This window comes from Monodelphis domestica, chromosome 1, assembly GCF_027887165.1.
Source record: "Monodelphis domestica isolate mMonDom1 chromosome 1, mMonDom1.pri, whole genome shotgun sequence".
In the NCBI taxonomy this organism is placed as follows: domain Eukaryota; kingdom Metazoa; phylum Chordata; class Mammalia; order Didelphimorphia; family Didelphidae; genus Monodelphis; species Monodelphis domestica.
Window position 1 is genome coordinate 640,953,824 of NC_077227.1, and position 27,366 is coordinate 640,981,189.

The 27,366-nt window shown below is 33.1% G+C and overlaps 1 protein-coding gene across 11 annotated transcripts in view; it reads left to right on the forward strand.

Moving 5' to 3' along the window:
* USP34 (ubiquitin specific peptidase 34) overlaps window positions 1-27,366 on the forward strand; it is a 357,595-nt gene that overhangs the window by 283,496 nt on the left and 46,733 nt on the right. For 9 of the 11 annotated variants that reach the window (XM_056813961.1, XM_056813959.1, XM_056813952.1 and 6 more), the window contains 14 exons: window positions 1,658-1,711; window positions 1,816-1,911; window positions 6,117-6,181; window positions 6,278-6,353; window positions 6,444-6,491; window positions 6,623-6,688; window positions 9,672-9,752; window positions 11,597-11,682; window positions 21,235-21,403; window positions 21,529-21,603; window positions 25,438-25,589; window positions 25,946-25,994; window positions 26,092-26,196; window positions 26,292-26,336. In XM_056813961.1, coding sequence (XP_056669939.1) covers window positions 1,658-1,711; window positions 1,816-1,911; window positions 6,117-6,181; window positions 6,278-6,353; window positions 6,444-6,491; window positions 6,623-6,688; window positions 9,672-9,752; window positions 11,597-11,682; window positions 21,235-21,403; window positions 21,529-21,603; window positions 25,438-25,589; window positions 25,946-25,994; window positions 26,092-26,196; window positions 26,292-26,336 — 1,167 coding nt within the window. The remainder of the gene's footprint in view (window positions 1-1,657; window positions 1,712-1,815; window positions 1,912-6,116; window positions 6,182-6,277; window positions 6,354-6,443; window positions 6,492-6,622; window positions 6,689-9,671; window positions 9,753-11,596; window positions 11,683-21,234; window positions 21,404-21,528; window positions 21,604-25,437; window positions 25,590-25,945; window positions 25,995-26,091; window positions 26,197-26,291; window positions 26,337-27,366) is intronic. The other 2 variants (XM_056813955.1, XM_056813956.1) reach the window with 1 other exon arrangement.

Here is a 27,366-nt window from a genome sequence, read left to right on the forward strand (position 1 = left end):
GACACATATTTAAAATTCTCATTTAGTCAAAGTTATAATAATATAAAATCTGATAATTGCTTATATTAATTTATGTTAATCAGAATCTAGCTATACAACATTTTAAACTACTTTTTTTTGGTAGAAAGCAAGAGAAGTCATAATGCTATGATTTTCTCAAACTTATTTTTTTCAACTTCTGTCCAGTGACCAGGAATATTCCTGGCATGTGGTCATACAACTGATAACTGGCAGATCCAGGACCAAAATATCCAAAACAGAGTTTAAGGGGAAAAGTAGAGAAATACTAGAAAAGAATGCTGCTCCTCAGCTTTTAGACACTTGCCTATTAACCAAGTCTGGATGGGGTTGGGAATACATAAGTAACCTTAAGCATGGTTTTAGTACTTTGTTCCCTTTAGGCCCAAGTCTCTTTCTTCACTTACTACTTTCCTTATCTAATCTCACCATTATTACTACTTGTTCCTTTGTTATCCTACTTAAACAATCTCCCTAGCAATGTAATTTCTGTGTCACTTAAATTTCTCATTGGCATTTGGCCTTCTCTTCATGCCAAATATGGGGTAGAATTTTAGAATTCTCAACTTACTATCTAATAGAAATACCTTAAACTGTCTTATCCCTTAACCAGCATCACTTAGCACTGTCTCCTATAGTCTTCCCATCTCCACACTGCTAAATTATCTTAATTCCTTCATCTCGTGCTGAAGTTCACAACTTCCACTTTTCATGATGATCCTATAAGTGTTTTCTATTATCTTTATTTAGTTCTTTTTGTTTGCTTCTGTTCTAACAGCACTTTCCCTTATCATCTTACTATTTCATTTTTAATTCTCTCTGGCAGTTTACTGCTTGTCTGTTGTTCCCTACTGCTAGTTCTGATGTTTTCCTATGACTTTGATATTTTCTTATTTTACTATACAAAATTTTTGGGAAACTATTTGCATGAGGGTCCCTATAACTTTAAGATGGCACTGGTTCTACTGGCACCAGAAAAATTCATTATAACTTCTGTGTTCAGAAAACCAAAGGAAAACTTACCTGCTTAAAAAAATTTTTTTTTCATGTGTCTGCCATGGTCATGAAAATAGACACAGATCTGACATACTCTAATCTTTTTGTTGTTGTTTAAAACAACCTTTACTTTCTGTTCTACTGACAGCTTTAGAACAAAAGAGGAAAGGCTAGGCAAATGGGGTTAGTGATTGACCAGAAGTATCTGTGGTCAGATTTGATCCCAAGTCTTTCTGACTCCAGACCTGGCTCTCTATCCACTGTCACCTAGCTGCCACTCATAAAATTTAAAGATGGTATTTTGTTGAGCTTCTTGAAAATTAGAGAATATAAATAAAATATGTTATTTTTACCTCTATTGCTGTTTACTTTTTGTTTTATTTTCACAATTATCTTCTCATTTACTTCCAACTGGTAGATAGGGTCTCATGATGAAATGAATAAAGAAGAGAGAAAGAGTTCACATTGGACAGTTTGGCAAATTTTGTTGGCTAATTAGCAAATTGAAAAGCATAACAATTAAAACTTGGTATACAATGTGATTTTAACTTTCAAAATAGCCAACTAGTTTACTGAATATAAGTTTTATTTTTCATCCACCTATCTTTAGAAGGAAAAAAATATTTCATTTTTTCTTAAACAGACCAAGACCTATGATTCCGTTACAGATAAATTTATGGATTTCTCCTTTGAAAAGGTATTTATTTACTGTACATTTGATCATTTGAAATTACTGTGTTTTCATTTTTTCATTTTCCTACTCTTATATTTATTATATGTTTAAAATTTTTTTTTATGAAGACACATAGTGCATACATGCTGTTTTATAAACGGATGGAACTGGAGGAAGAAAATGGCAAAGATCTCAAATTTGATGTTTCATCAGAATTGCTAGAGGTATAAATTTTTTTTTATTACCATGATAAGTGGATAGTTACATATTTATGATAAACCTGTGTTTATGGAGAAGGATTTCTTTTTTAAATTCCTATCAACAACTTTTTGCCTTTCCTACAAAACATCTCTGGATATCAATAGGTTTAATAGAGAAAACATTTTATGACAGGAGAGAAGAGATAGGAAGATAAAGGAAAGGAAAGCAAGTAGATATTGACCAATGAAATCAGTCATCAACCATTTTTAAGCATTTCCTGTTTGAAGAAGTTTTTGACTAAAACTTAGATTTTCCTGGGAAATCAACTTGTAAACATATAAATATATGAACACAAAAAGGACAACAGATTAACAGCTATTTTTAAATTCTGTAGGTGACAATACATGGACATTCTTAGTTGGTGGAGGAATTTGTGAGGTTAATGCTAATAACCCAACAAGATTGGCATGCTTACTAGTTATACAACCACCCAGTCTACCTTCAGATCAGGCAATATCTGTAAAGTACTTAGCACAGTGCCTGGTATATAGAAGATGCTATATAAATTCTTATTCCTTTCTCCTGCCTTCTCCCTCCCTTATTTAAAAAGCCTTTTCTTATACTTAAGCTAGTACCTTCCTTCTGTTGATTATCACCATTTTATCTTGTTTGTATATAGCTACTTGCTTGTTGTGTCCTCCATTATATTGTGAGCTCCTTGAAGGTAGGGCTATGGCTTTTTCTTTATATCCTTAGAACTTAGCACAGTTCTGGGTACATAGTAGGAGCTTAATAAATTCTGGTTCTTTTGATTTGATGGGTCAGTTTTAAAGAAGAATCACTAGGATTTGTGTAGATCAGAAAAGACCTCATGTGTAGAAGAAGTAGTTGAACTGAGTTTTGAAGGAAGCTGGAGATAGTAAGACGAAGAAGCTTGCACAAAGACATGGAGATGGAAATCTGAATGTTATGCGAGAAAGAGCAAGGAAGCCTACTTGAATGGATTGTAGAGAACATGTGGAATCATGCAGTATTAAGGTTGGAAAAGTAACCTGGAGCAAGGTTGTAAAAGCCTTTACTTGTCAAATAGAGGATTTTTTATTTCATGTTAATGGGGGAAACAATTGTAGTTTTGAGCAAATGAGAGACATGCTTTATGTATGCTTTAGTAAATTGGTTTATGCTTTATTATGCTTTAGTAAATTGTTTTCGCAGTTGAGTAGAAGATGGATTTGAGAGGAAGAATCAAGGAGACTTATTAAAGGGCTGTCACAATAGTCCAGGCAAGCAGTGATTAGAGCCTAAATTAGGGTTGTAGCTATATGAGAGAAGAGGAAGGATATGAGAGATGTTGTAGAAATGGAAGTACCTGATGATTGAGCTAAGAGAGGGAGCTAAAAGAATATAGAGGAATTGAACATTATTCTGTGTTTCTGAACCTTTGTGACAAGAAACATGGTTTTGCTTTTGAAATAAGGAAGTTTATGTAAGAGGTATGTTTGGTGGTACGTAATCATATGAAGTACATTGGGTATAACATTCTAGATGGAGTTAATGACATGGACCTGGAGTTCAAGAGAAAATTTGGACTGAATATCCAAAACTTGGTAACATCTTTGTATAGATGATAGTTGTACCCCTTGGTGCTGATGAAGTCTTGAAAAGAATAGAATAAAAAGAATATAATATCAGAGGCGTGGAGTACCCATTCACACTTTGGGGCATGAACTGGATAATCACTTAATGGCAGCTTAGAAGAAACAGTCAGATAAGAAAATGAAGAGTGAGTCCAATGTTATGAAAACCTAGAAAATAGGATAGAGTGATCCACAGTGTCACATACTGCAAAGAGATCAAGAAATAGGAGGACTGAGAAGAAGCTATTACATATGTCAGACTTTTGGTAAATAAAAATAGAACAGTTTCAGTAGAGTTATGATTTCTGAAGCTGGGTGACATAGAGTTTAAAAAATGAGGGACAGCTGGGTGGCTCAGTGGATTTAGAACCAGGCCCAGAGATGGGAGGTCCTAGGTTCAAATTGGGCCTCAGACACTTCCTAGCTGTGTGACCATGGACAAGTCACTTGACCACCACTGCCTAGCCCTTACCACTCTTCTGCCTTGGAACCAATACACAGTAATGATTCTAAGACAGAAGGTAAGGGTTAAAAAAAAAATTCTCAGCTTAGGCACCACCTCCTCTGTCATAATAAATAATAATATGACATTTATATGATACTTTAAGGCTTGCAAAGCTTGTCCATATATTAACTCATTTAACATATATTAACTCAGTTTTCCCTCTTGAAATATTCCTGAAGCATTCTGTTTTCATCTCCTTTGCCCTTTCTATAATAATGCCTGTGTATATACATGCCCATAAGCTCCTGCCTACCTTGCCCTTGGTCCTCTCTCCCCACCCCAGGAAAGTGTAAGGACTCAATTTTGTCCTTCTAGATTCTAGCTGGCAGAGCTTTCTTTGCACACTATAGGCATTTTAATACTTATCAAACATCATGGAAGACACTAGGGTTCTACAGAGCCCAAAGTGAGAAATGTCAGACTCAAACATGATTTTGGGATGTGGGAATTGGGTGAACCATCTTGAACTGAACCATCTTATGTCTCAATTCTGGAGCTAGCTCAGTTCCCCTTCTAAACCAATACACAGTATTGATTTTAAGATGGAAGGTAAGGGTTTTTTTTAAAAAGTGAGAAGTGGAGAAAAGATAACATACAGCCTTTTCTTGGACTTTGGCTATACAAGGGAAAAAAGATAGGGAGAGCATGGTAGTTTTAGGGAATGGTAGGGTAAAATGAGGGATTTTTTTAAGCATGACATAGACTGGTATATTTAAAAGCTTCAAAGAATTAGCCATTAGATAGAAAGGGATTGCAGATTAGAGAAAGAGGTGATTATAGATTAATCTTCTAATGGAGACAGTAAAGACAATCAGATAGGTAGAAAAGGAACCAGAAAAAAACAGTGGCAAGAAAACTTAAAGAGTAGAGAATATGCAGGAATAAATGGTGCTTGATACTGTCAAAGACAGCAGAGAGGTTAAAAAAAAGGAGAGAACTAAGACAATTCAATTTGACAGTTAAAACTTGATCATTCCTAACTGAAGAAAGCAGTTATAATTGAGTGATGCAGTCAAGAGCCAGACTGGAAAGAGTGAAGAAGCATGTGAGGAGAGAGGAGGCAGAAACAGAAATTATAGACAACTTTTTTCAAGTCAGTTAACCATGAAGAGAAGGAGATGTGGACGATGATAACTATCAGAAATATCCAGGTTAAGCATTTTGTTGTTGTGTTGTTTTAAGGATGGGGGGAAGACATGGACATATTTGTATTTTAATACTTAAAGAGAGATTGAAGAGGAGTGATATAGTACTGAGGAAACTTGGAAGAGTCTACTTCATTGTACAAAATTAGATCCAGACTTTACCCTGTTAGTGTTTGCATCTTAAATGAAAACTATGCTTTCAAAGAATACATCAGCTTCATAGTCAATTCTGTGACGATCTTAATTAATTTTTAAAGAAGGATCAAAAATCTAGTCTGTCCCTTATAGAGCATTTTGTATAAAAAGCAACAGTAAATTATAATATTCTAAAAAAACTTAAAAGTGTTGTTTTGTTTCCTCATTTGTATATTCTGGCACTAAAAGACTAGGTACAATAGAAGAGTGAAATAGCAATTGGTGTTTATTAAATGGCAAAATTGTTTGATGAAAAATATTTTTTAACTTTTTATTGGGGAAAACCTAATTGTACATGTTACACACAAAAACCCAAAACTTTAAAAATAAAAATACATAGTAAATTTACCATGTCAGAGATTGAGAAAGATGATGAAAATAATCTTTTAATTTTAGGAAATAGTTTGATTTACAAGATTTTGTAGCTTATTTTTATCAGATAAATACCTCTTGATGTTAATTTCAGGAAGCTATGTCTTAAAAACTTAAAAAAAATTTTTTAAATATACTAAAACTGCTGTTCTAATGTTTTTAAATTGTATTTAAGTAATATGTAATATAAAAGAACATATCTTGTTTTGGAAAGGTTTAGTCATTTATTTTATCCTACATAAAACCTGACAATTCAACTAGGACTTAAAATACTTAGGTGGGAATTTTTAGGAAAGTTGTTTAACCTTATAAAGTGGTAAAATATAATGAAGTAAATTGCTTTCTTGTATCTGATGTTAGCATTTTTTCTTCAGTGGATTTGGCATGATAATATGCAATTTCTTCAAGACAAGAACATTTTTGAGCACACATATTTTGGGTAAGTTTTTCTGAAAGGTCAGTATTGGTTTATTCAATAAACACATCTTTAAATTTTATTTGATAAGGAAGTTGAATTGTTGCTTTATAATTCTAGGTTTATGTGGCAGTTATGTAGTAGTATTCCAAGTACATTACCTGATCCAAAAGCTGTGTCCCTAATGACTGCAAAGGTAACATTTAAGCTTTAAATTTTTTCAAGATCAATTATATTAATATATTCATTCAGTTAACTACTGGCTTATTTATATCTTTTCTTTCAGCTAAGTACTTCTTTTGTCCTGGAGACTTTTATTCACTCAAAGGAAAAGGTACTTTTTTTTTTTTCATGAACTTACATCATTAGCATTATTTTATTCTAAAAGTATCTGTTTTGGAGAGTGTGTTCAAGTTATGTAGTAGTACATTTGACTTAACTAACATCCTTTTAAATGTTTTTTAGCCCACAATGCTTCAGTGGATTGAATTACTGACCAAGCAGTTCAATAACAGCCAGGCAGCTTGCGAGGTAAGTTGAAAAATTTAGGGTTTTTTTTTCTTTTGTTTTTAAGATTAGAATTTTTTTGAAGGCTGAAGCAATATACCAAAATGATGATGTACTATCAATCAGCAGCCTACATATTTTAAATGATTTTTCAAATTACCTAATTTTAGTAAAAACTAGAACCTAGCAGTTTTTTTTAAACATCAAAATAATTTAATAAGATGATCATAAAATGCTGTCAGATTTTGTTTTTCCCTTTTATTTTTCCCTATTAGAGAGAATGTAGACTTCAAAAATGAAACATCTAAATATTTCGCTAAGCTTTAGAATAATGAAGTTTAAGAAAAATCCAGAAATATACTTTATTATAATTAATTCATTTTAACTTATTTTGTTTTATTTGTAAAACACTTAACAGAAATACATTTCTATGTATTCTGTCTTCTGTATAACATTTTCTCAATAACATAATCTCAGAGTTTGAAATGAATTCAGACCAAGATTCCTTTCAATCACATTTCCAAGAAGGGTTCATTCGGCCTTCAGTTAAATTAGATTTCAAATTAGGGAGAACTCCCTACTTTTTTAGGTAGCCCAATAACTTTTCTTTTCCTATAATTAGAAGAGTTTCTATACTATAACCTATTCACAGGTAAGTAAATTTAGTGTCATCTCCTGTACCTGGATTTTGCTCCCTTTTCTCTTTTGCTTTCCTCAGGATGCAACTCAAGCATTACCTTCTACATAAATCCTTTCTTCATCATTTTCCCTTTTCTTTCCACATCATAATTATTTCTGATTGTGATACAAAAAGAAGCAAGATCTGTAGTGGAATAGGGTGCAAAGAGCCTTATCTAGTATTTGGAGGACCATTGTTTGGAAGAGGGAAAGAGTGATTAGATTTGTCGTGCATATTCCAGAGGGGCAGAACCAAGAATGGTAGTTAGAATTCAGAGGATTGAACCTAGGTTTAATTGAAGCAGAAAGTATACAACATAACTATCCAAAGGTTGAACAGTCTACTTCAGTAAGTGTATTGAATTTCCTTTCTCTTGTAGTATTAGCAAAGACTAAACAATTACTCACCAGGTTTATTATAGTGGGAATATTTTTTTTGCTTCAGGTTGTGCTAGATGACCTCTGAGGTACCTTCTAACTCTGAAATTCCATGATTCATAGACTTCAGAATTTCATTTTTGAGGACTTCTCATCCCTTTGAGTTAATTTCTTTTGATCAATGGGATACTGCCTATCTTTTCTTTTAAAATCTACTTTTTCAGGGAGCAGAATACATTTCAGACTGCCTAGCTCTTCTTCATTAATTTTAATATGGAATAGTTACTTCTCAGGAATCTCATTTTTCCTCACTGATCAAAATCAAATTCACCTGTGGAAGTTCCCCTTTTTTAATATCTCTGCCTTTTGAACAATGAATTTACTGTTAATGCAAATTAAGAATTTATTTGATGCTTTGTTTTTTTTATAATACTTAGTTGAAGTTTCTCTATTACTATATCACTATGTCAAATCTTAATATGAGGCTTATGATATATTTCCAGACCTCTTTTTTTGTTTCCACTTTCTAGGTTTATTCTATTCTTCCACAAAATTACTTTTGTTTATTCCTTTACTCGTCCTTTCCCAAATGCAGTACCACATGCTTTCTTCCTCTGATTCCCCTGTTTTCTTAAGTTAACATAGCTTTTTATTTTACAATGTTACACAAACCTTAGACCCATTTATTTAGTCAATTTTTTAATATTTTACTTTACCAGAAGCATCTTCCCCATCCTTGCATTAGGATCTCTAATTCACTTTACTGGTTACCCATACTTTTCCATTTTCTATATTACTAGGGCTAATCATTGATAACATTTTTATATTCCTACTGAGTTTCAGTCAGAGAATTGATTGCCTGTATTTTACAATGACTTCAGAAAGACCATCACCATTAACAGAAGAACTCCTTTCACCCTTTATAAGGAGAGTGACATAGATCATTTGAGGTTTGAAGGCTATTGTGTTAATTTGACTAGTCCAAAGCTTTTCATTTTGTAGAGGAGAAAAGTAGTCACCAGAAATTTTTGAAAAAGCATAATTATGTAATTGGTCTAGCTTTAACTATACAGCATAAATGCTTTATCTTATGTTTTGCATATTTAAAACACTCATGAGGTTTTTGACTAGACAAATTCTCCTGGAACTTACTTGATTAGGAAAATTGAACTCCTTTGGTGATAATTTTATATCATGCAAAAATTATACTTTGCCTTTCTTGTTAATGTTCCAACTAATATCTCTCTTTGTAGGCAATATTAACAAAATTATTATTCATCATAATCCATAACTTGTTTAAGTCATTTCATTCTAGTAATGCTTCATAGCTTTTTGATGTCATTTGACCATTCAAACAACTAGCACAAAAAAAAATGTTAAATAGAATTGAAGTAATTTCTTAGGGAAGATAGATACTAGTAACTAAAGGAATTAGGATGGACTTCCTTTATAGGAAAATGGCTCATGAGCTACTGTCAGGACTGGAATGCATTAGCATGAGGATACCATCTTTGCGCATAATGTGTGTATCATTTGTAGAAGAGTAAGTAGTGAGGAATATACAGATTTTCCCTGGATTATGACCTTGCAGGTTTTATTTATTTGTTTGTTTGTTTGTTTGTTTGTTTGTTTTGGGCCCTCCCTTACCTTCCATCTTGGAATCAATACTGTGTATTGGTTCCAAGGCAGAACAGTGGTAAGGACTAGGCAATGGGGGTCAAGTGACTTGTCCAGGGTCACACAGTTGGGAAGTGTCTGAGGCCAGATTTGAACCTAGGACCTCCCATCTTTAGACCTGGCTCTCAATCCACTGAGATACCCAGCTGCCCCCTAAGTTTTATATTTTGGAAGTTCTTATTTGATACTTTACAGGCAGCAACAAAGAAAAATCTTATATTAAGCAACTATGATTCAGTGTTCTTATTCTCATATCAGATCTTTTTTCTTTTAGTGGTTTTTAGACAGAATGGCTGATGATGATTGGTGGCCAATGCAAATCTTAATAAAGTGCCCTAATCAGATTGTGAGACAGGTAAGGAAAAATGTTCATTTTAAAATTGAAAATAACTTCTGAGATAAATGTGTGGTAAAATGGAAATTATCCTGGATTTTGAGACAAAGGACCTGAATTCCCATCCTAGCTCTCACTATAAACAATGCAATCTTTGGACGGTCACTCACTTTTTTGAACCTCAACTTCTTCCTTTGTAAAAATGAGCATGTAAAATTATAGAGCTAGCTCTGAATCTATAATCTTAGGAACTCTATTATCTATCAATGTGTCTAAAAGCATTAGAAGTAGAAAAGAGTAGTCATATATTTTGAATTAGGTCTTCTAGATCATCTCATTACATGTGTTTTGAGAACAGGGTCTATTCTTTTCTTTATATTCTGAGTACTTATTACAATCCTGGGCAATTAGTAAATACTTAATAAATACTTGTTAATTTGACTAATCCAAAACTTTTCATTTTGTAGAGGAGAAAATTAGTCACCAGAAATTTTATTTTTCCACAATTTTCACCAATCCCTTGCAATCCCCTCTACTCCACATCTTAGCATGTACTTATATGGAGTCAGATGGAGGCAAGTATCTTTCTTATCTACACCTCTAGATGGAGAAGAATCACATGGGATAAACAGCAACAACATTAGGTAAAACAACAAATACTTCCCCAGTTTCTCAAGTACATTAGCAACATTTCTAGTACATTCAGTCCGAATTTGCTATGTTAAAATGTATTTTATTGTGGGTTTTTTTTTTAATTTGTTCCACAGTTTGTAACCAGAGCAGTCACTCCAGTAAGAGAATATCACTCATATATTTATCAAAGTATAATTGGCAATGTTTAACAGTGGAACTGCTTGAGCAAAGAAAAATTCCAGGATTCTAATGCTAAAATTAATAGAAGATATGATAAAGCACTTAAAAGCTTGACAAAGAAGTTTTTAGAAAATTAGAAAGATTTAAGGATAAATAGATCATTTATCATTGCTAAAATGTCCTATAGTTAATTCTTATGAACATAAAGCTGTTAAAATTTTCAACTATAAAGATGAGTCTTACTTGTGCTGCTGCCTGTTATGTGCTATTTATCTGCTATCTAGCCAACTGAGGGTTAAAAGAAGACCAATAGTACCACTTAAGTGATGCTAATTATAATTATAAGGCATAAATTTGATGGCTTAATTATCCTGCATTTCACCTAAAGCAAAATTAGAAGTCATTAAAACTTTAGTTTTAGGGGGCAGCTAGGTCTTTCAGTAACATCAGAACCAGGCCTAGAGACAGGAAATCGCAAGATCAAATCTGGCATCAGACATTTCCTAGCTGTGTGACTTTATTCTCATTGCCTTGCCCTTACCACTCCTTTCCCTGGGAACTAATATTGATTTTAAAATGAAAGATAAGGATTTGAAAAAAAAGTTTCTTAAATTTTAATTTGAACCATTGATTCATAAAACTAACAGAAAAAACAATTTTGGCTATTGATAACTGACATTATGACTTGGCCAAAGTAGTTGTCTCTTCTCAGGGCCTTTGTTTCCTCTTCTACAAAATGAAAAATTTGGACTATAGATGACATCTTATGTCTCTTCCTATGCAGATTGTGTAAGGATGTAGGATGAGGTGATGCTTATTATTATATATCCATTACTATAAACATGGTATGTAAATCATTCCAAATTGCTCAGTTTTCCTATTGCCCATTTTCCCTGTTTTTACAAAACTCATGGCAGAACTTTAGACTATAAAAAAAGTAAAAGATGTGCAATGGTCATAAATAAGTGGGAAAGAATCAATTTCTCATTAGGAATATGTGTATGCCTATTTTAATTTAAGGTGAACCTTTCTTCATATTTTGTCATTTGCAGATGTTTCAACGTTTGTGTATTCATGTGATTCAGAGACTTAGACCTGTACATGCTCACCTCTATTTACAACCAGGAATGGAAGATGGGTAAAATATTTGTTTCTGAATACTAATTAACCTATTTTATTTAGATGATAGTAAAACATTAATCTTTTCAGCATTAGATATTTAAATTCCTTTCCTAACTGAAACAGGATAGAAAAAATTAGTGTCATTTGAGAATATTTTATGTGTATTTAAAATAATTGTATATTCATAATTTTCTACAAAGCTAAATTAAGAGAGCTTTATCATTTGCTGTCTTGAATACTGTAGAAAAATTAAAGTTATCATAAAAGATGTAATAAGTTGGTCCCAATATTATAGATTCCTATGACAAAATTTTTTAAATGGTAGGTTGGGAGATTTCTAAATCTTCTGGTCAGAGATATTCAATCATGTTTACTGAGTAGATCTAATTGAAGCATAGCATGGCGAAGTGGAAAGAGAACCTGGATTCAAATCCCAACTCTTAACCCTCCCTAATATCAGTTTACTCATCTGTAAAATTCAGAAGTTGGACTAGATGAGTCCCGTGGTAAAATCTAGGACCTTATGATCCTATAAAGCAGCGGTTCTCAACCTCTCAATTTGTAGCAATGAGAATACATAATGCATATTGGGTATTTACATTCTGAATCATAACTGTAGCAAAATTACAATTTTGAAGTAGCCACCAAAATAATTTTTTGGTTTGTGGTCACTGCAACATGAGGAACTGTATTGCAGGGTCACGGCATTAGAAAGGTTGAGAACCACTGCTATAAGGTTGAATTAGGAGACTTAAAAAACTAGCATTAATTAATCACACCTGAGCACATTATCAAGGCCTAGTTTGGGAAGTCATGAGCTAAAAATTTATGGAAGCTAGCAGAAGTGTTTTCAAGAAAAGGCATGAAGGACAAATATAGTTCCTTTTGATTTCAAGAAGATGGAAACCAAAGAACTATTGCAGTAAGCTCCTTGACAAATGTATATATTTTTTTCATTTAATAAGCATTTGACTTCTCTTCACTTCCCACCATCCCAATTTAAAAGAAAACTACAACCCTTATAACCAGTGTACGTAGTCAAGCAAAATAAATTCTCACTTTCTTCACATCCAGAGATAAAGGTCTTATTCTACAATTTTAGTCTGTCACCTCTGTCAAGAGGTGGATTGAATAGTTCCCCATAAATTTTCTGGAATCATTTTTGGTTTTTGATCCATTGATCAAAGTTTTCATATCACACAACTATTTGTATTTACAGTGTTGTTATTGTATAAATTTCTGCTCATTTCACTCTATATCATCTCTTACAAGTTATCCCAGCATTTTCTGAACTTAACTCTTTCTTCATTCCTAAAGCCACAGTAGTATTTTATTAAATTTATATACAATAATTTATTCAGGGCAACTAGTTAGCACAATGAATGTTGGTCCTGAAGTCAGGAAGATTCATCTTTCTCAGTTCAGATCTGGTCACAAACACTTACTAGTTATGTAACCATGGGAAAATCACTTAACCCTAATTTAACCTTTAATTTAAACCCTTAATTTCATCATCTCTACAATGAGATGGAGAAGGTAGTGACAAACCACACTAATATCTTTACCTAGAAAACCCCAAATTTGAATCAGTTGCAACTGAAATGACTCAAAAACAGATCTGTTTAGTCCATTTGATCTGTATGGTCACCCTTTATGCTTTTGTGCTCTTTGCTACTATGAAAAAGAAATACAAATATTTTTTAAAATTAAAAGATGGTGCCCGTTTTTATTTGATCTTTTTGAGGAACTAGGTGAGAGAATATCAACCATTCAGTGAGTTAGTGTGTATAGTTGCAAATTTCTTCCCAGAAAGGCTATACCAGTGAAGACAAACCTATGGCATGGGTGCTTGCCCAAAAGAGCATGCAGAGCCCTCTGTGGCCATGCCTACATTCCCCTGCCAGAGTTTGTTACTGGAAAGCCAGAGGTACTGAGGTAGAGCTGTACCCCTCCCCCCTCTCTTTGCCTGAGGACATTCCTCACTTTCCCAGCCCCTCTGCTCAGCAGCCAGTAGAAGCACTTCCTCTCCTGTCTGGGGTAAGGTGCTGGTGAGGGGTGGGGGATGGGGGCTTGCCTTATATCTCACATGCTGGGTAAGGGCATGATACAGATATTGAGTCTGTGGTAAACATGATTCCTATGGTGAGGTTGGAGAGGAGCTAGGTTTGAGGGGAGCATGGCACATAGATGGAGGGGAGCAGAACACTGGAGCCATTCTCCTCCTCACATACCTCATCACCCTTTGCCCAGCAGCACAATGGGAACACTTCCTTCCTCCAGTGTCTGGGGTAAGAGGGTCAGGTGAAGGATGGGGGGTGGGGAGCACAACACTCTGCTTGGGGATGGGACCCATCACTCTCTCTCTGAAAAGTTCTCTATCACTGGGTTAGACCAATTCATACCTGTCCATGACATTGTGGTGTTGTATCTCATGTCATACAGACCTTTCATTATTTTATCCTTTTCCATTTTTTATCATCTTTGCCAATCTCGGAGTGTAAAATGGAAACTCTGAAGTGTTTTAATTTGCATTTCACTCGATCTTATTGATATGGAGCATTTTTTTTTCAGATGGCTGCCAAATTATAAGTTAAATGCAAGCCAATCTTTCTGTTTGAAGAGAAGACATACAAGAGTTTTGCTTTTCTTTTATACTTTTATGCTATGACTTATTAAGAAGGATTAGCAATTGCTGCTAGCCAGTGAAATAAACTAGAAAGATAAAGACTTTGAGGAAACCCTGTTGAATAATTAATTTAGAAAGTGGGAAAAGATAGCACTGAGAAGGAGAGTAAATTAGTCTCTCATTGAGCCATATACCAAGAGTGAGGTTCTTCCCAAAGAGTATATAAAACCAAACCTGAAGATTCACCACCTCACAAAACATTAAAACTTTAAGGAGAAAACATAAGTTATAGTAAGTGCTAGGTTTTGCTACCTCCATTGCCCATATACAAATGCCTAAAGAATAGCTTATAATCAAAATACTCTTGAGCTAATAACAAACACATAAATATGATGTCATCAGTGTGATATTATGGAAGTATGTTGCAAACAAATAGGCCAGATAGAGAATATGCTTGGTACTTTCCTGATCCAAAACTCAGAACTGAAACAGAGACAGCATATAGTAATAAAATGATTTCAGCTACTTAGAAATATGCTGGAAGAGTTATTCTGCCAAAAACAGACTTATCTGATAAATTTTTAATTTGATAGCAATTAAAGACTGCTTTCTAACATCAAAATATTTCAATCTCTTATGTGATGATTCTTATATTGATATCTGAAAATTGAGAAAACATATACCGACAGAAAACCTATTGCAAATTTTGAAAAATGTGAATATATATGATTGTAAAACATTTGGACCATAATATGTATATTTGCTCATTTATTATATTGAATCATCCCATAAAAATGAATAAAACCATTTATTAAGTGCTTATTCCATGCCAGCTACTGGGAACACAAATATAATAGCAAGAATTGTCTTTTTCCTGGGTTATTCTAATTAAGTTAACCAATCATATAGAGGAGAGTGAGATTTCATTTGGAATTTTCAGGGAAGTTGAGTGAAATATGGAGAAGCACACCCTTTCTAGAAGCAGTGACATTTTATTTGATTATGATTTAGAACCCCCACAGAGCAACATGAAGTTTAGGGAAGAGATGACTTGGGAATGAAGTAGAATATTGTTGGGCTAGGTACAAACTAAGGCAAGTACCAATCAGACCAAACTGGCTTTAGGACGGAAATTCAGGTAATTTAGGAATTGAATTCCTAAGGACCTGATTTCTAATCTCTAAGCAAGATAAACTATAATGAAGTCTTGGATCTAGTTAAATAATTCTGTGGAACTCACTGAAATTCTTGGTTCAAAAGGTAGGAGCTAAGTTAAAGAACATAAATAAAGGATCTCCTACTTTCATCTTTATTCTTATTGCTGACAAAGAAGTGGTTGAAGTGGAAGCAATAGGAATCATGTCATAGAGATCATGTCATAGAGCAGAAGCACTGGACCATGGTCAGAAATGTTTAGCACATCCTACTTCTCTTGGAAAATATCTTTTCAGGGCTATGGGTTTGAGCCCCTTTTTAAACCAGTCTTAATTAGCTTTTAGAAAAAGATATTTTACTACAGAAATGTAGTTGGAACAATTGGTACAAACATTCCCTAAAAAGTTTGTAACACACTGTCATAAAACACAGAGTCTAGTGGATCTCAAGCCTAGAAGTCTCTTTGTAGCAAAAGAGTAACTCACAGATCCTTGATTTGCTGAAGCAAGCAAGATGTTTCTCTAGATATAGCATAGTTTTTTTTTTCCTGCTGGGCCTTTTGTAGAACATCAGTAATTCATCTACTTTACTTGACACCCAAAGCATACACTGCCATTAACTGTTTCAGAGATATTACTAAAGCTCTAATAGGAAGATGTGAAATTCCAAATTCCTATGAATCCTGAAATTCCCAAAGTCCTTATCCAGGTTAGGGAATGTGAAAGTGGGAAGGCTTATACCATAAGCCCAGATACCCTCCGAAAAAATTCCTTCTCTGGGGTGGCCTTAGAGTGGCTTGCTTTCTCCTCTCTACCACTAGAGAATCACTTCTCTTATTCGGACTACCTGGATAGTTTTTTTTGTAAACCTCAGTAACTGTGATCAAGATCCACAGCCAATCTGAAAATTCATTTGGAACCTAGGGAGGTCATCCCAGTTAATTGGGTATGAATAAAGCCTGAACTATCAGATTATATTCTCCGTAAATATATGAAACAGTATTATCTTATCATTTTATATACTGTAAGGTGATTTGATTGACTGGTCATTACCTTTATACAGGTATCCAAGCCTCTTACAAAACAAACATAAAAAGGACTAATAGAAACCATACATGAAAATGAAAGCTCACCAGTGAGGTTCAGAAAGGTGGATAGCTGTCAAACAAAATTCCATTTTATACAGTTATGAATGACTTGTGTAAGAAGGAAAAAAAGGAAGCATCTAAAGAGACCATTTTTGCTGTATAGAGTTCTCCAAGTGCAAATTTTTTTAAACTATAAGCTTTAAGTTCAAAGATTGCATCTTAACAAAACTTTTTATCTCCACTTATCCCTTGCCCAGTGTTCGGCTATATACTACAAGAGGTATCCTTGATAAAATTATATTGAACAAAATATAGAGGTAGAATCGTCAAGGAAGAATATAAAGGTTTCAAAGACCTCAAAAAAAGTCTAGAAGATTAAATTCTGTAATAACCTCATTTGGACAAATTTATTCACTTGATTTTGAAAGAAGAAAAAATGTTTTACTGCTTGGTTTATTTGGCATGATTTTAATATCATACCATAGAATAACCATACCATAGAATAACAACAACAAAAACTAGTGAAATTCTACTTTGCTTCTGTTTTCTTAATAAAAATGATCTCTGAACTATCAAGGTGAAACTGAATAGTCTAAACCCAAGATAATTGCAAAAAATAACAAGCAAATATCTAGCTGCTTTGAATCAGTTCAAATTGTCTACAACAAATTACTGTCCATGGTCTTGGAACAACTTTTTGTTTTTTGATTATAGAAATCAAGAGGAATAGGAGGGATCCTGAAAATCTAAAGATAAGCAAATATTGCCATAATCTTTTAATGTGAACAGGAAGAGGATAACAGAGGGTGAAACTTTTTTAGAACTCCAATGGAGGTGACACCTCTTGTCACCTTGTGTGTCACCTTGACACCTCTTGTCTCATCCCAGGGCAGTTTTGTCTACTCCTCCTCTTAGATGGACCCACCATTGTGAGGACAGACAAGCTACAGTGACCATCTCTGGCAATATATACACTCTTCTGATCTTGTTGTCTCTTGCCTCTTTGCTGTGGTGGGCAAGAAATATCCTTTAAAAAGAGGAAAGAAAAGATAACAAATAGTTCTAGTAGCATTTGGTCTACTTCTCTTCAACAAGCCAGTCAATTCACCTAGCTGAGTCACGTACTCCTGACCAGAATGGACCATTGGAGTTAACAAAACCACAATAAGGCAAATGTCATTCTTCAATAATCAGGCCAACATATTAATTCTTTTTTATAAAAGGGCCACAACTTGTCCTCACCATACTTTTAAACAGTTATTCTTATCCTGATTGCTTGGTAATGACTGCCATTACTTGTTTTAAAATATGGGACAGGACATGATTAAACCAAGAAAACACTGAAGAATGAATGGCATCACAGGAGGTATTTTATTTAAAAAAAAAAAACAACCAATAAAATGTCAGCATTTATTGACCCATATGTCTTTTAATATATACTTTTGAAGACCCCCCAAACTCCCTCTAGCAATAGAATGTATCTTTTTAAAAAATAAATTCTGAACTTAACAAATACCAAATTTAGTTAGCATTTTTCTTCAAAATATAACTGAAAAGTAGTATTTATGTGAAATTGCAAACTTTTCTTGTCAAGCTTGCTTTGCCTTTAAATATATAATTCGAAATATAAGTATAACTTACCTGCATATATTCATTCTGTCCTTATATCTGTTCTTTTTTTTTTTTTAGCATTTTTGGCATATTTGGCAACTAGATTGCCAGTTTTCTCTTATATCTCTATCTCACTGCCAGAGTATAGATGTTATTTTTAATAAATATGCATAGTAAAGCAAAACAAATTCCTACTTTGGCTATATCTGAAGATACAGATCTACTAATCCAAGTTCTTCCCTTCTGTGTCAAGAGACTAATTGTTTATGAATCCTCAGGAATCATGACTAGTCATGGCCCTGATCAGAGTTCTTATTTTTAAGCTTTTCAAAGTGGTTATTCTTTATTGTATAAATTGTTCTGGTTTACCTCACTCCTCTCTGCATCTCTAGAATTATCTCTTCATTTCTAATGGTACAGTAGTATTCCATTATAGTCATATATCATAATTTATTTAATCCTGAAGTGTTAGGCCCTTACTTAGTTTCCATTTTTTTGATAAGAGCTGTTATATATTTTTTCATATAGGTCCTTTAATTCTTTCTTTAACAAACTTTTTAGAGTATATATCTAATAATGGTATCACTTGATTAATGGTTATACATATTTTAATATAGTTGTGGACATAGTTCATAATTGCTTTCCAGAATGGACAGATCAATTCATAAGCCAATCAATTAATGGATCTGTCATTCCACCACTCTTTCTAACAGTCATTATTCTCTTTCTTTTTGTCATCCATCTTTGTCAATATAAAAGAGATGAGATGGAACTTTTAAATGTTTTAATTCAAATTGTTCTAATAGTGATTTGGAATACTTTTTCATCTACTTATTCATTCCTTGGGTTTCATTGAGGACTACTGCCCATTCATATATTTTTCCATTTTCCTATTAGAGAATGTCTCTTTTTCTTAAACATTTCAATCAGTTCATCATCTATCATATAGCTTTTATATCAAACCTTAAATCAGGAGAAAAAAGTGGGGGGGTGGGGCGAGGAGGAGGGATGGGAGTTTTCCCAAACAATAATTTCTTCTAATTTTAACTATTGGATGTGTGTGTGTGAATCCTTTTAATTTTGTGTATTCAAGTTCGCATATTTTATTTTCCACAATCTTCTCCCTCTATCTATTGTTGTGAAAGGTATTTTCTGCCTCATTTCTCTAATTCATTTAAGGATGTGACTTTTATATCTAAGATATATAGCTATTTGAACTTTATTTGGTATATGTCATAAAAGGTTGCTCTATACTTTTCCCAGCAATTTTTGTTGAATAATGTAGTCCTTACCATAGTGATTAAGGTCTTTGGGTTTATTGATCACAATGGAAAACCCATTTTTTAACACTAATATTCTGGTAGCTGGATACAATTGGGTGGGCATCCCAGAAAACTGGTCCATTATGATATATATATCTTATCAGTATACACCGAATGAGCCATGACCTAGGCCTATAGGAAAAATAGAGAATAGACTATCTTTAGGAAAATTACATAGTTTTTTTAATGATAGCAAACTTCTCATAGTACAAGTACTAGACTACTTTTGTCCCAGAAATGAAAGTTGAAGGGCAGGGGAAAGATAAGTCAGTCACATAAGGCTGTAACTCACTATCAAAAAGGAATTGTGCAAGGGACATGGGAGTAGGGATGTCACATATGACTGGAAAAAATGATGGACTAATCACATACACAGCAGGAGACAATTAATAGACATGTATTCTAATGGTATCCATATTACCCCAAGAAAGGTAAAAGACCTCTAGAATTTTTAATGGATCCTGGTGGGTGACTTAAAGAAAAAGATGAGGATTACACAACATGAGAAAGTATGAATGGGTCTTCATCCGAAGCATTGAAGGGAATGCTTGAATCAATGAAAATTACAGATCTATCAAAGTATTCTTTTATTGTCATGCTTTGGGGAGATAATTATTTAATTGTTGTAGGAAATCTATCCACTAATATAGATTGGCAAGTTGTCTATAAATGTCATCTTACGTGATCCAGAAGTGGAACATGTTTTCTTAAGGAGGGAAGAAAGGATAAGTCCATCTTGTAAAGAGAGTAAATGTTCATCAGAAGTTTACATAAAATCCTAGAGGTAATAGGGAGGTTCTGGAGTTTATTAAATAAGAATAACATCAGACTCTCACGTTAGGAAAATCAAACTGATATCTGTGAAAAGGAATGAAATTCGGAGAGACTTGAGACAATGCGACTGATTAGGAAAAGGAAAAATTTATTAATTATTTGCTATGTGCAAGGCACTGTCCTAAACTCTTTATAAATACTTCATTTGATCTTCACAACAGCCCTGTTGTGAAATGGGGACTATTATTATCCCCATTTTACAGATGAGGAAAACTGAAAGTTTCAGTACTTTGCTTAGTGTCACATAGTAAGTGCTTGAGAATAGATTTTAACTTGCTTCTCCTTTTCTGTGGACATAACACTATCTTGTCATAGTCCAGGAGAGAAGCAGGGAAGACTTAAACTAGAGCAGTGATCATGTGAATGGAAAAGGAAATATTATAGAGGTTGGACAGAAAACTAATTGGCTCTGTGAAATGAAAGTGAGGTGTCAATGATGACATTGAGCTTATAAAGCTTTCTGACTGAATCATGGTGTGTTCAAAAAGTGGATAAGTTTGGAGAAAATATAATTAATTTTTAATTTTCCACATCATGACTTTGAGCTAGTGATAGTATATCCAGTTTGAAGTGTTGCCAGGGCTAGTTTATATGAATAGAGAGAGATTTGGGAGTCATCTACATAGAGAGGATTATTGAGACTATAAGGTCCAATGAGGTTGCTCATTAGAAAATGTAAACAGACAAGGATTCAGCATAGAACCATTGGGTTTCACTTATTAGAGTAAGGAGAAGTTTCATAACTAGAGTAGCTTATATTCAAATGATCTTAACAATCCCTTTTAGCATGGATTCTATACTTACTTGTCATTACTATTATTATTCATTGTGATTATAGTAAAATGCACAAGTATAATTTCTTTGAAATGTTTTCCCACTAATACAATGTTCTCTCACCTGCACCAGTTTTAAAGACATATTAAATTGTTTCAGGTCTGATGACATGGATGGTCCTGTAGAAGACATTGGAAGCCGTTCATGTGTCACCAGATTTGTGAAGACACTGTTATCAATTATGGAACATGGTGTAAAACCTCACAGTAAACATCTCACTGAGTACTTTGCTTTTCTTTATGAATTTGCAAAAATGGGTGAAGAGGAGGTAAGGATATTTCTTGTTCACTTCAGAAATTCTGTGCTAAAAAATCCTATATGTACATACATTTGTGTATTGAGGAATTCAGAATTAATATTTCCTGTGTTCACATAATTCATCTTTATTTCTAGAGCCAATTTTTGCTTTCATTGCAAGCTATATCAACAATGGTGCATTTCTACATGGGAACCAAAGGTCCCGAAAATGTAAGTATAGTGCCTATTATTTTCAGTTAAGAAACCATTTGCGAAGTATTTCTCATTTTTGAGAATCATAATGATAAGGAAGGAAATTTTTTTTCATTCTGCATTACAAAATCATGAACATTTCTATACCTAAAGAATGTCAGAAATATAGGTTTGTACTTGAAATCATCAATATAATTTCATTTTTTTACCTCTGGAGGAAGCCATCACTTTTACTGCCCCAAAACTATTGGTTTCTCAAATAAAGCCTTCCTATCTAACAGCTGTTTTATAAATCAAATTTCCTCTGAAAATTCATGTTTCTCATTTTGCAACTTCCATCTTTCAAAGTTATTTTACTTTATATTGTTGTGGTCATTGAAGAAATAGTTCTGATTCTGCTCAGTGTAATCTATATCAGTTCCTAAGTTTCTTTTGTGCCTGTTCTTTCATTTCTTTTGACTCGGTAATATTCCATTTGATTCATATTCCACAAATTGTTTAGCCATTTCCTGGTTGATGTGAAGCCACTTCTGTTATAGTTCTTTGCCAAAATAATGATTGTTCCTATATTTATATTAATGAATCTTTGGCCTCTTTTCTTGACCTATATGGCATATAAAACTTAGTTATGATATTATTAAAATTAACTTTTACTTTTTTTGTCATTTTTGCCAATTTAATAGGTATATGGTGGAACCACAAAGTGTTTTAATTTTTATTTATTGGTTATTTAGAAATTTTTTTGTGGTAGTTGATAATTTCTTCCCTCATGAACTGCCTGTCTATATACTTTGACCACTTTTTTTTAGGGCATGGAAGAACCAAATTTATATTACTAATTGCTTAATACTTGTTTAATTTTATAATGTAAAAATTAAAAATAATAGATATAAATTTGTTACATTAGGCTAAACAACCTCTTAAACCAACCACAAGGCAATTTTAACACTGACGAGATAGAAATTTGTATAATAAATATATATATTTGTGTGTTTCTCTTCATTTTTGTCTGATAGCCAATGAGAACCTAACTAAAGCTATATCTATAAGAAAATATATATCCCATGTGGATAAGTTTATGCACATATATGTATATGTGTATGTGTTTTTAATGTATAAATAAAATCTATAAGGATCCCAACAAAAGTATCCATGTGGATAGCATGTAGCAGTAGCTGGTAAAATGTAAAATGTTAGCATAGTTTCATTTAATAGGACAATTATGTTAATTTATAAAGAGCACATTTTTCAAACCTTGATGCTATTGTTAGGAACTCTTATAAATGTTATAATTAAATTTTGTTCATTATACAGAGGATAGTATATTAGATGGGTAGTCAAGAAGACCTCAGTTCAGATCGTACCTCAGACCTGTTTTGGACAGGTCACTTAACAATGTTGAGTCTGTTTCCTCATCTATAAAATGAGGATAATAACAGCACCTAACTTATAGACTTATTTAAAGCACTTAAAAACTTTGAATTTTATATTAATACCAACTATTATTCTTATTATTTTAACATTCAGACCTCTATGATGCTACTTCTTCCATTAATGTGTATCATAATTCCCGTTCACCTTAGTAAAGAGTCTCAATGATTTGTTTTGACTGAAAATTTCAGTATCTGGTGCCTGATGAGGATCTGGTAATGATCATCCCTGAACTTTGGTATAACCCTGAACTGGTCTTCTCACATATAGTAAACACACATAGACCAATTCCAGGCATGTCTTTGAAATCTTTCCAGAGATTACCTATCTAAATGTGTACTTTGTTGATATTGCTGTCAAGAAGCCAACATTCTGTCCAGACTTGGACACGTCTGAGTAATTCATAACTAGATATACATATGAATATAATGAAGTATATTATGAAGCATATATAAATGTAGGCTCTATCATATATATATATAAATATAAAACACTTTATAAGTTTACAAAGTGCCTTATTCATATGATCTCTTTCAGTAAGGCAAATTTCATTATCAACATTTTACAGAGATGATCCAATAGAGAATCAGAATGGTAAAATAATTTGCTTAAATAGCTAGTAAATGATAAAGCCATGACTTGAACCTCAAGTTATTTGACTATCTACTCTAGAGTTGAAACCAACAACCTAAATTTTAGACTTAGGTTAGCTATTAATCTGGGCCTCAATTTTCCCGCTTATAAAAATGATTGGAATGGACTATATAAAAAGTCTCATTTTACTCCCTAAAGTATATGATTTTATGAATTTACACACCAATTGAACAAAATTTCTTTAGTTCCTACTAATAAGAATACCTATTTTTGAGGACTGCTTTTATATTGTCTTGTTGTTTTTTTGTTTGTTTGTTTTTTAAACTCTTACATTCTGTCTTAAAATCAGTACTATTGTATTGGTTTCAAGGCAGAAGGGGCAGTGAGAGCTAGGTTGTGGGGATAAAGTGACTTGCCAAATGTACCAATACAGCCAGGAAATGTCTGAGATCAAATTTGAACCCAGGACCCCCCATCTCTAAGCCTGGCTCTCTTTCCTCCGAGCCACCTAGCTACCTCAAGTCATGAACCTTTTAATGAACCAGATGGATTAATCCCATAATGGTCTTAGTTTGAAGATGTTTCTGTCTTTTACATAGTGCTATAACTTTGGGATAATTGAGAACTTCAAATAGTTTCCTCCCTTAATAAGAGGAATTTTAACCATACAGGAACTACTGTTGTGTTTTCTAATGCTCAGCACAATGATTGTGATCGAGCTTTATCCCAAAGAGTTTTGATTTTAGGGTGGTAGAAATATTAAGTGATCTTTTACTCCAAATAAAATAATCATTCAATGCAAATTACATTAAGTGGTATAGGGTTTGTCCATTAAGTCCATAAATTTTCTGACTATGAGTGAAGCTGTTTTACAAGTTTTTTTTACAAGCTTTGGTCTTTGGCCTTGAATTTGTCAGAGTGCTAACACTAATTTTAAAAAAAGTATTAACGTTTTGTTTTTGCATTTACTTTTTCAATTTGTAAGAGGAAAAATTATGAAACTGGCTATAAATTTAATGATTTTATTAATCAGAAAGGAATAGGGGAGAAGGATAAAAGAGAGAGAAAAAGGTAGATCACTTAGAAAAATTTTATCCTAATCTAGCTTCCCCTCATTTTTAATCATAACAATACCTGTAGTCCTCCACTCCTACAAAGACTACAAGAAAGATAGATGCCTTCTCTGGAGCCAAACTTGGTCAATATAATTTCAGTTATTTTGTTGTTCTTGTTCTTTTCTTTTACATTGTTGTCATCCTTCACCCTTTTTTCTGGTTCTATTTTGTGTTAGTTTATATGAGTCTTCCCATGCTTCTCTGTATTCATCATACTGCATTATGTAAGATTTCATCACAGTAAGATCCCAGTCCATGTTGTGCTATAAATTGTGTGGCCCTTGCCCATTTGATTGCTAGCTATTTTCTATTCAGTTATTGACTACCTCAAAAAGTGCTACTATACATATTTTGGTATACTTGAATCCTTTCCTTTTATCACTGACCCCCTTGAATTATATACCTAATAAGGGATTTTCTCAGTCAAAACATATGAATATTTTAATTTTCTTCACATAATTTCAGATTGCTTCCAGAATGGTTAATCCACTTCACGGCTTTATCAACCTGGCATTAATATGCTTTTCTACAGTGTATTTTTATAGTGTGTCATCTACAAATGAATTTGGCACCACTAACAGATTTCTAAATGAAATTGTTTACATTTCATACCTCTAAAAAATTCAAATGTAATATTTAGATTGTTTGTGATCCATCAGAAAATAAAGCCCAAACCTGTTTAGAAACCATGAGTTTTACTTTTACTCCTTAGCCTCAAGTTGAAGTGCTATCAGAAGAAGAAGGGGAGGAAGAAGAGGAGGAAGAAGACATACTATCTTTAGCAGAAGAAAAATATAGGCCTGCTGCACTTGAAAAGATGATAGCTTTAGTTGCTCTTTTAGTTGAACAATCTCGCTCAGAAAGGTAAAGAGTTTGAACACCCTTAAATTGCTTTTGATCCAATTCCTTTTATATGCATTTTCATCAGAAGGTATTTTGCAATTTTAATAAGTTTTGCAGTACCTTCCAACAATTAGGTTGATTTTGGGGATTCCAGTTTTATATCAGATCAGATTTCTTTTAAGTATGTCCTAGATCGCACAACATGTTTTAAAAATAATTTGGTGAGTATAAAGTAGATTTAGAATATCTGAATCTTAAGAAATTTATGAAGGCAATCTTTCAGGTAAATCTAGTGCTGGGACAAAGAACCAGTAATTTTTTTATTTGGTAGGTTAGGAAAGTGGAAGTGATGTGTTTTTTTCTCTCTTTTTTTCTAGGCATTTAACTTTGTCTCAGAATGATATGGCAGCATTAACAGGAGGAAAGGTAAAGTAATCTCTGAAACATTTGGAGGGAGGTACAATGGAACAATATTTGTTATAAGCAATATTGCTTTCAAAATTAATAACATTACTTTTTACAGGGATTTCCCTTCTTGTTTCAACATATTCGTGATGGAATCAATATAAGACAAACCTGTAATCTGATTTTCAGCCTTTGTCGATATAATAATCGACTTGCAGAACATGTAAGTGCTGAGAAATACTGGCTTGCAGAGGAATAGAGAAGTTTTAATATTTTAAAGAAAATTTTGAAAATCTTTCTTTCTCTTTTTTTTTTAAGATTATTTCCATGCTTTTCACATCCATAGCAAAGCTGACACCTGAGGTATGTACTAAATAATTTTAAAACATAAATCAAAAAGTCATGCCATCAAAACAAACATTTTAAAAGGTTCTTGAAGAAAAATTGGTAAATTAAGCTTTATTGTATTTTTAGCATAGTAAAGCATAAATAAACCTGTCAGTAAAGGAAATTTACTATATACCAGTGACCAGATGTCCTAATTTTTTCCCCACTGTTCATTTAAATGTAATTTTATATAAAAAATAAATAGAATAATTTGGAGCAATTCCTTGAGGCAAAGTAATGAAGCCAAATGCAGTCATATAATAATAGCCAGAAATCACATTATTGCATGTGGAAATATTAAGTTGCCACGACATACTAGTTTGTTGATAGAGGCAATGTTCTAACACATAGGTTTATTTCCATTTACTTATTTGTTCTCAATGTCTCTTCTTCCACATAAAGCAGTGTGTTAAGACCGTGTATCAGACTGAAGAATGCTTAGTATATACATATTTTTTATTTAACATAAAAGGAAAAATGAATATTTTTCAGAATATGTGGACTTGCCTTAATTGATTTACAAATGCAAGTAGGGAGAACAGACAAATCCTGAAGAATAGAACAAATAATATCTGTTATATAGATTAAATAAAAAGGATTAAATGCTAGTGATTTAAAATAAGGCAGTTATTTTGACTCTAAAACCTTAAGATATCAGTGACAAGCCATTGTCATTAATGAGTAGATTTCCAAAATAATAAAAAAATATATAGATAGATTTATAAAGAAAATATATCAACAATTTACCACTGTAATATAAGATTTATACCAGGAATGCAGAAATGGTTCAGTAAGAAAACAGCACCCAGTAAGGATCATAGCATAAGAGAAAGATAGCTATACTTGGAGTCAGGAGGACCCAAGTTCTGATCCTGCCTTTGCTATTAATAACTCTGAGACCTACTGTGTAATGCTGGACTTAACCACAGTTGCCTAGCCCTTACTGCTCTTCTGCCTTAGAACTAATTCTTACTATTGATTTCCAATTCTAAGACAAAAGGTTCAA